At 40.8% G+C, this 10474-nt stretch overlaps 1 protein-coding gene across 2 annotated transcripts in view; it reads right to left on the bottom strand.

Moving 5' to 3' along the window:
- The window catches only part of LOC109297363 (A-kinase anchor protein 2-like), a 557784-nt gene that overhangs the window by 436051 nt on the left and 111259 nt on the right, over positions 1 to 10474 (bottom strand). For both annotated transcript variants that reach the window (XM_019517063.1, XM_019517064.1), the window contains exon 2: positions 8368 to 8448. In XM_019517063.1, coding sequence (XP_019372608.1) covers positions 8368 to 8448 — 81 coding nt within the window. The remainder of the gene's footprint in view (positions 1 to 8367; positions 8449 to 10474) is intronic.

A 10474-nucleotide genomic window follows, 5' to 3' on the forward strand; every position in this document is an offset into this window, starting at 1 on the left:
AAACCAGCGGGGGTCAACTTTTCTGCCAGGCATGCCACAAATTAGCCCTGCACTGTTCCCAAAAGCCATTCTGATCCCTTTCCCCTGTCAAATCTGCTGCTCTGCTTTCTGCTCCCTGCCCTGTACTCCCTGCCCAATCAGCCTCTTTGCTTTTTGCCTCCTACCCCACGTCCCCTGCCTGATCTGCAGCAATGCTTTATGATCCATGCCCTATCTGCCACTCTGCTACATACTACACACAGACACTTGTGGTACATGTGCTGCAGGTTAGCCCTGGTCTAAGTTATCTCCCAGGAGATGGGGAGAATAGGCAATTATTCCCTTAGTCCCTGCTGCTCTGTATTCTAATCCACCATGGCTTGGATGGAATAGTCCATAAGCATTGGTGTCACATGTTAATTTCAATGGCATTCTGCTAATTGACATTAGCTGAGGAACTGGCACTTAGCATCTGACTTGCATCCATGACTATTCTCAGCATCTGAGGAATAGAAAGGCCTTTGGCACCGATGGAATTCCAAATACTCCACAATGTTATCAAAACTCTGTTCCTCTGATCTACCCTCATTAAAAAAATGTGTTGCTTACGGCTGCCATGCTTCTTGGGCCTGTTATGGAAGTTCTGCACCACGTCTCCACTAGTCTCAGGGATGGATGCTCTTGAATGCACTTTGTCTACTAGCTTTGATCCTGGTGTGAGGTGAAGGCCTCTGTTTACAGCACACTTGAGAGCAGCCACAGGAGATACCTCTGCAATGGCATCAGTAAAGTATGACATTTCTGGTATTGGAGTATGCAAGCAGGAATAGGTGGAGGGTGTGTGCTCCAGAGTATCTCTCCCCTGAATGCACCAGGGACGCAATATAGCCACACCCTATTTCCATTGAATGGAAGAAGAGAAGGATGTGGCCTTCCTCCCATGACCTGAACAGAGAGATAAATGATTTCACAGATCAGTGGGGAGGGGGGTACAATGTTTTTGGTAGGTGTGCCATAAATTAACCTGCACCTTCCACTCCTACCTCCTTCCTCTGCCTGAGCTGCTTCTGTGCTTTCTTTTTCTTGCCCTCTGCTCCCTGACCCATCTGCTGCTTTGCTTTTTGCTTCCTTTCCTATCTGCCCTATGCTGCTTTCCCCTCTCTGATCTGCCACGTGCTACCTAGAGAGGCTGCCCACTAGGGCTGTGCGAAGCTTCGGTCCCTGATTCGATTCGGTGGAAATTTGGCCTGATTCAGTGGCTGAATCTCCAAATCTGAATCAAATCAGGAGATCCTTTAATCTCTCCAAATCAAATCGGAACCCTCAAAATTGATTCACAAACATTCAACAATTCGGACATAGACACAGCTTTAAATGTTTTTTCTACATACCTCAAGGTACCAGGCGGCTTGTGAATGCTGAGATGCTGGGGCAGATGAAGTACCCCACAGGAGCGCGGGGGATCCTCAGGGTGCTTGCCAGCAGACCCGGCAGTGGACCAGAAGCACTTCCAGTCCACTTATGTGTTCTCTGCCAAGTGCACATAGCCCCCCACTCCTGCCCTGCACTCCTGAGGGACGCTTCATCCGCCCCAGCATCACACCGTTCACAAGCCATGCCCGGTACCTCGAGACATGTAGAAAAAATATTTAAAACTGTGTCTATGGCTGAACCGCTGATTCTCTGAATCAGCATTGAATATTCAGAGTTGGATTCAGCTGAATCGAATCAGGGACAGTGATCTGAATCAACGAAGTGAATCACTGTCCCCAGTTCAGGCCGAATCCAAATCGAATACAGCCTGTTTTGCACACCCCTACTGCCCATTACACTTGTGGCAGCTTCGTCACTCTTATCAAAGATAATAGTGCCCCTTCTCCTCCCATGAAGTGCCTTCATACAGGAAATACAATTCTTTTTTCCTTATACTTGGGATCACTGAAATTTCATTTAACCAGAACCTTCACCTGTGATGCTGGTATCTAGCAGTACGGTACCTAGGGAAGGTGGTCATTGAAAATACTTTCCATAATAAATACCTGTACTCTTCTATCGTACAATAGAGGAGTATTCCAGGCATCATTATCTGGCAGCTCAAATGCAACAATACTGTGAGAACCAGCATTACAGCTGCCCATTTCAGACTGTCACATATGTCAGAAAGTACAAAAGTCACCTTGAACTTGCAAGATAGGGGAGCCCAGTATATGCAAATTATATTAGAGCCTGATTAATGAACAAACGAAATGTTATGCAAGACAACTTATGTGACAAGGTTGAATGAATGGCTGAAAAACTAAATGAGAGCTATGTCCTATTCTCTCATTTTGTGTAGAACCAGACCAACTAGAAGAGGGATTAGCAGTTTACGTGCTTCAGATGAGCATGTCTAGTTCAGTAGGTAGAGGGTGAGACAGACTGTTGATGCCTGATCTTCTTTTCTGCCTGCTGATGCTGACCAATCAGAAATCTCTGCATTAATCTTAATTCACAAGAGAGCAAGATGAATTTTGTGCTGATTCAATGTCCATTGCAGTTGCTTAGGGTGCAATTAAAAGAAAAAAAGGGAGCCCATGTGTGTCCTTCTCCTTCTCAAACAAGCTTTGTGGTCCTATGCATTTTACATATTTTGCAGAGCTTTGCCAGGAACTCTGGTTAGCACTCTAGCAGCCAAAGGTTTAATCGCTCAGCAACTGCAACACTTAAATGCATTTCTGGATTTAGTTCTTAGTCTCTTTGTGCCTCATCCCAGTCTTTAAGATGGAAATAATAGCACCGGCTCAGCCCGTATAGATGATGTGAGGATAATGAGTTAAAAAAATTGAGAGTCACTCGGAGTGTGATGATGAGAGATACCAGATGCCATGGTAGTGGGGGGCCTTTACATATCTAGGGAGTTTATCTGATATAAGGGAGAGCCGAATTTGGTTCATTATGTGCATGAAAAATGGCAACACTATTTATATTAAAGTGTGGATGGCATATATCTTGCTTCGTAATAATAAGCAAATGTTAAGGCTAATGAAAGTAAGTATTGACAAATATTTGTAATGGCTTTTTTGCTGGGTTAAGGCTTAAGAGTTAATTTTCTAGGATAATTTATGAAGTATAAATTAAGAATTATTCATGTGCAAATGTTACCTTCATCTTTCCAAACTGTCACATATGGAAGCTCATTTGTATTCTCTCACAGCTGTTTTTTCTAAGAGTGGAATAAGTGAAAGAGAGCCATGTGATCATACAGTAAAAAAAAAAAAAAGAAAAAATGAAAAGAAAAGCCATACATTTTTTTAGATTAAGACATTTAAGTTAAAACCATATATTAGTAGAACCTCTATACCATTAAAAATCCTATCCTCTCTAAAGTGGAAGCAAAATTACATTGCAGATTAAGTGCTTATGTATTTTAGTTATTGAGAAATATACAGAGAGAAATTCACAATATTGATATCCTTCGTATAAGAGAATTGTGAGATAAATTAATGCATTATAACAACTAATTTTTCATTCAGTGGGTAAGTTTAGTATTACAGTGTTGCTTATTATATTACTGGCAGTCACCAGATTGCATACATTGTAAGCTGTCATATATATTTCATTTAACTAAATAGGCAGTTAGATCTTGGAAACCATACTATGATGGTTGTACTACAGTTCTTAGAAGTAGGTCATATCACCACTGGAGTTCCTTCTCTCTGCTGAAGTCTGATGAAATAATTTCTTGGAAGCAGTTGCTACCTTCAGGATACACCGTCACAAACAAAACCATTACCAGATGTCAAAACATTCAACAGTTAACATAATGGAATTAGAGTCACGTGGCATAAGAAACTAACAGTCATCTGGAATTTGCTCATTTTTTAACCTACGCTGTAAAGAATCTTGTAAAACCTCATCTTCGACTTTATTTATCCAGCCCTGATATTGTCATACTAGCATGTGTCAGTGCTGAGTTAAAGATATGATGTATCATAATGATAAATTGTATAATATTAAAGAGGGGAAGAATGCCTGAGCATTGAGGAATTAACCTGGTCAAGTGTGTGAGATTTTGTACTGTAGCATCAAGAAGAGCAGCACAGACCATGCTGTCCCAGAGGAAGGGACTTTAAGTTGCTTTCTCTACCTTGAGCTGTTTCAAGAGTGGAAGAAATGCCTCAGAGGCTCTACAGCTCTGCAAGTTGAGGCCCCACACATTGCTTTTTCCAGCCATTAGTGGACCACATTGTGGGTAAAGAGCATACTTGGGGAATCCAGAGATCTAAAACCTGTTCCCTGCTCTGCAGAGACACATCATGGGAAATTATACAATATATTTGTGCCTCAGTTTCCTCATCTAGAAAGTAGAAAGAACATTTACATAATTCTCAAAGGTGTTTGTAAAAAGCTTTGTGTGAGACACCACGTATATACAAAATGTGTATTACTAATTCCAAGCCTTACTACATAGACAATACAATATACTGCCTCAAATCATAGTCAGCATTAACATCAGGTTTATCAGGCTTACCCAGGTATATAACAAAAGAAATGTGAATGGACTGACTGTGTTGTGATGCATGCAGCCAGAGACTAATTGCTTTCAACCACTTGAGAACGGCAGGTAATCTCATCTAAAATGCTCATATTTCAAGGCAATTAATTGTCTGTATTTAACCAGATTCATGTAGCATTCAGAACTCTTATTAAGTAATTAAATGCATCATTTTACACAGCAGATTTTTTTTTAATAAAAATATTGTTGCATATCACAAAGAATGAACCATGCCAGTACAGCAGTAAAGGTGACTAAAATTCTGAGATAAACACCCTTAACTCAACCCAGCTATCATACATGATGAAATAAATGCAGCTATAACAGTTGGAAGTTTATTCCCAATATTGCTTGTTTTAGTGAACATCTCTATAAAGTCCTCATGCTGTGATCTACACTGACATTAAGAATCTCTCAGTACTTCACATAGGTATGAGAGTTTGCTAAATCAGTCTGTAATGTTTTTGTGGCCAAGGACAAATACCTAATATCAAACTTGCTGAAATCCATTTAATTTACAAAACAAACCAATCTTCTATCCAGGGTTAGGAAAGCTAAACTATTTAATTGCATCTGTGTCTGAACTCATAGGCTGTAATCTTAGCTGGTGTGAGTTGTCTGAAATTCCCTGACTTAAAGGAATCACAGCAATCTGCCCAGGAGGTAAAAATCCAGTTCTGGGAGTTTAGAGATTGATACAACAGCATTGTGGTAATGAACCTTGAAGACACTGATTTTTGTCTCTACAGCCATCATCTGCTACAATTCCATATAACGGACCACTAACTTACAATTTGCTGTGCAAATACACATATCTGCTGGCCCTGTTTGCTTCCATACAAAGAAGCAAACAAATAGAAGTGCATTCTTATGCCCCAAACAAATTTTGGTGAACAGCTGTACTGCCAAAACTATGTATAACCTGGCTGTGTCTTGTGCTGGAGAATATCAAATATAAACTGCTTTGCCTGAAGAGTGTAAGAACAAGCAATTGCTAAAATGGCCCAGGCATTTAGGGTAGTTAGATCCAGAAGACTCTGATTTCTAGATATTACGTTTTTCTAAGTTTAATCTGGACTACAGCTGTCATTATAAATGTGCGGACGTCTGTAGTCTGAATTAAATTTGGCTCCAGTCAAATTAACTAATCCTCATTGAATGAGGATTAAAGGGCAGACTAGGGCATTCCAAATTAGGCAATTTAAACTGTATTAATGAACATGTATATACAGTATTGCTTTTAGGAGAAACAGTCTTTAGGAACTCAGATAAGCATTCCTTAGGCATGCAGATAAGCATTGCAAATTGGGTTTTTGCAACACAACATAGGTTGTCCCCTTCCCCCAGCCTTTACCAAGTCAAAAGTAAACACCTTTACAAAGTCAAATGTGCCATCTCACCTGACTAAATATCAGTATCCTGACCAAGTCCCCAATTCTGCCCAAGCACATGGGCTACTGGTTTGTGAAAAGGGGGCAAACCTTCTTGATCATCTATTAACCAGTCATTTGAACAGTTAACATGGTTTACAAAATGGTGAGCACATCTACAAATGGCCACTATGTTCAAAGGGCTAATCAGGTGCACTTGGAGTCATTGCATGGGGATTTCCTTTCTTGAACTTAGGGTCCTCCTTTGCTACACTCTCTCTTTTTTTTATTTTTATTTTTATTTTTTTTTATGTATTTTACTCAACTATAGGGCAGGAGGTTGACCTTTCCTCCTGGAAAGGCCTAACAGTAATAAGTGCCTTCTACGAATATCAGGCATAGAGATGACAGGCCCATCGCTCCTCACGAGAGCCCGCAGTGTGGAGGCACATTTAGAAGCATCATTGAGTATGGCAGATGTGTTTGGGCCTCTCATCTATCCTCTGCTAGTATGTTGCCTATGGGGACCAGGGCATAATTTAGGCAGCCCACAAGGCTGCTATAATCAGAGCCACTTGTTACTTCATTTCCTGGCAGCCTCGGTATAAGCCCCTTTTGTCAGTGTCAGGCCTAGTACAAAGCCCCAGTACAAGTATATGTCCTCAGCCCCAAAATTAAAGAGATATAAATACAGCTCACATTTGTGTTGGGAAAGATTTACACTGAACTTCCCTAACTGTAACCACTAACCAGTTATTGGCCTTGCTCCAACCTACAACTACCAAAGTCAGTTCGTGTCAGTTGGGGAATAGGTTGTATGGATGTAAATCAACATAGTGGACTGAAAGTCAACATGACATCCCTGATTTACACCAGCCAAATAGCTGACTCAGTAAAATACCCTACAAGATTTTACCTGAGGAGGTAATGTTTTTTAGCTACATATACACAAAGAAAATACAGCGGAATAATGAAGTCACCAGGAACAAGCTTCCCAAAGACATTTGTTTCAAGGATTTCATAAAAAGCTGAAGTCAGCTTGCTTAGAAACAGTTAGTATGACAAAGAAGATAGCCAGCTTACAAATGCCAGTCAGCTTAAAAAATGCAAAGATATCACTGGAGATGCATGCTATTGCTGTGCTACATCAAATCGTGGTAGCCAGAAGAAATTTTCTTTCTCTGGTATCTAATGGCAGCCTGAACAAAATGGCAACTCATGCCGCCCCACAGAAACGCGATCATGTTATTGACTGATCACACAGAAGATGTGTGTCACCCGTAGCTTTATGGTGACAGTGATGGAGCATTTGCTTAGGCTGCAATCAATTACTTTTAAATGCATTATGTCTACAAAAAATGCAATCAAGGCTAAAAAACCATATGAAGGAGATACAGAGATACAGGAAAAGACGTGTGTAGCATAACTTTAGATCTAAGGTTTGAGAGTGTGTGTACAAAATATACTCTGCACCCAGATTCCCAAGTGTGCATGCACATACACAAGAAAATATATAGAGTATGCTATCAGTAAAGAATACACACATGCACATGCACACACTGAAGTATGTATTTTGTGTGTAAAACATAGCATATAATCCCATTATTTCAAAAGTAAACTCCAGGATCCCTGGTGCAAAGATGGATCAAAGGTGCCTTACTCAGGTGAATAATTCCAATGATTTCCATAGGATTACTTGCCAAAATTAGTCTGGCAATAGTTGGCCCCCAAATCTTGTCACAATGCCTCTTTACTCACTGGATACAAAAGCATTGTATGTATAAGGTTCTGCTTTACTTACATACACATATGAAGACAAGTTTCCCTACCTGCAGCAAAAAATATAAAAATATCTGGGACAACATGCTTTAATGCTAAGCACCTGCAGCTATTATGGGCTTGAAAGGAACCTGGAGCTGTTCAGCAGCCTGAAAAAAAATCAGTGCACATCTGTATGTCGACATACACATGTGCCTTCCCCTCTATTGGCATATATGAATGCATAAGATTTACAGTGACATGTATGCTTCATAACTTAACAGTTCAAATAAACCTTTATACATATGCACTCAGATACACAGACACCCCCCCCCCCCCTAATGACAGGCACTAGAAAAATCTAAAACAGCTATGTAGTCAGAGAGAACCCACTGAAGCCATGCCATGCACACCCATATTCACAATGATTGGTGTCTTTTCACTGTGTATAATAAATACCAGCATTTCATAATATTATAGACATACTGTATGTGCCCACACCCTTCTGCTTCTATGCAATCTAAAGCATTTCATTAATGGGGTCCTGGGGATGAGAAACATACAGAATGAGGAAGAGACAGGACATGATTAGCTAGATGAGATAGGCTCCGGCAGTGAAAGCTGCTTCATGTCGGAGCAGGTTCTTCCGAGCTTTCAGACGTGTGATCTGCATGTCTAATAATAAAAGATTTAGTCAATCCATCGTTTCTGGCATCAGTCCCTTACCTTGAAATGCTGCAGCTGAAGTATCTGGTCCTCAAGCTGTTGCCTCTTGTCTTCTATTTCTGTCTGCCTTTTTCTTTTTTCCTTAGGAAAATAAACGAGAAAGAGATGGGTGCCTAAAGGACTGCAGATTCTTAAAAAAGAATTTAAGCAGCCAAGCACATTTGTACAGATGTCCCCAATTCCATCCACACAAGCATTTCACCTGCTTCTCTGTCTGTGGGTATGCAAACAGCAACGTCCTTGGAACATGTCAGCTAAGGACTAGCTACTTGTTCACTGAGCAGGAGAAATTCTCCTTACTCACACTCAACTACAGGGAGCAGCAACTGAATACACAGTCCCAGAGCGGGAAAATGGGCATAATAGCTAACAGTGGAGTTAAAAGAACAAAGATATCCTTTTACACACTACTTATCAGCTCAAAAATTATTGCTTGCTTGGTGTGACAGAATGATAATATTGTAATGCAAGTTAATGGTTACATAAAGGAGGGCTAGTACTAAGATCACAGACCCCACAACCTTCTACTACTAAAGTTAGTGATAAAACTCCACCTGAGTTTGACAGGAACAGCATCTATTCAAAGTCAGACTGATTTGCATTTTGTATACAGATATGCTGTATAACCCAGGACCCAGGCTCAGTACCAAACCGTTTTCAGTACAAATGAACACTGCATCCTTTAATAACTGGAACTCATTGGCACCTTTTTTAACAATCTGAGCAGAAAAAAAACAAAGACTGAGTTGCCCAAACTACCATCTCAGACCTAATAATGTTCTCTGGAAACAGAGTTAGTCCAGTGCAGGGTGGTTTTTGTTTTTTTTTAGTTTGTTGGCATCTTGCTCACTAAGACACTATAGTATTCTGCTAGGACTATAGATGCAACACATGCTTCACTTAGCAGTGGATTCTTCCTTGCCTTGCTATGGAAGAACATTGTCTCCTTAACCCCAGAAGTTGTGAATGAGCAACCACTTGCTTCCAGATTACTCATATACTGCCAGTAGAAGCTGGGTATCGGCTGGGTATCCTGAATCCACCATAGGGAGCTGCCCTATGCCCCTCCCCCCCAGTTAGTGTTCCTCTTGTAGGTGTTGAAGATAGGACATAAGAAGACACAGAAATGCCCCAAGCCCACCTAGGGATTCTGGAATTGCTTGTCTTATCCCTGTAACCATGCATCTTAGTTAACATGAGATTGATTTGTAAAGATTTTAAAGGAAGCCAAATACAACCTAATGCAGCAACATTTCCCAAACTGTGAAGGTCCTGGTGGAGGCAAAACTATGGGCAAAAGTTTTGTACAAAAGCATCAAATTAAATGCTGTGGCTAGGCAGGGAGAGGGGGGGCAGAAGGGGAGGCACAAGACTGGCTAACTTTACTGAGGTAGGGCCTAAACCCCAAAGTCTGAGAAACAATGAGTACAGCTTTAAAGACTGCTATCTTATGGCTTTACAGTAGTAGAAATCAGGTCTGGGTAAGGAATTCTCCACTTTTCAGTGGTTCAAACCTTCCATTTCGAACCCTGAAAACCTGTAGGGAAAAGTTGTCACATGTTCTGGATTGAATCTCACTCACGCTGGGCCTCCAACAGGCATAATTTTTTTAAGGGGAATTTCCACATTTAGAAGAAACATGAACCATTTTGTAACAGGCTCATTCCAAGAAGTGGAAAGCCATTTGGATCAGTATACAGGTTTGAGATGTTAGAATAGACCATAGAGGTGCTAGATTAATTGGCAAGAGTGCAGGTGTAGTGACAAAATGGTCATGAAAAGTACATGCATACACTGATAGGTTCTGTAATTTATGACACTTTTTTCTCCTATGCAGTGCATATATATCATATACAGATCCCCCACACAGTCTTCACTAAAACGTATTAGAGCTGATAAAAAAAAAATCTGTACTTGTTTTGGAATGGAAAACTGAATCTTTGACTAAATGAAATTTCTCACATGTGGTACATCTTTTCATCCCTCCTCCTGGTTAGTGGATGCCATCAGTGGCAGAGTGCCTGCATCTGTGAGGTGAACCGGCGCCTCCAGAGTTGATGTCATCACCCCGGATTTGGCATCCTGGACCATGACCCGCACTTCAGAT

Source organism: Gavialis gangeticus, unplaced genomic scaffold, assembly GCF_001723915.1.
Source record: "Gavialis gangeticus isolate Ggan-Ray unplaced genomic scaffold, GavGan_comp1, whole genome shotgun sequence".
In the NCBI taxonomy this organism is placed as follows: Eukaryota; Metazoa; Chordata; order Crocodylia; family Gavialidae; genus Gavialis; species Gavialis gangeticus.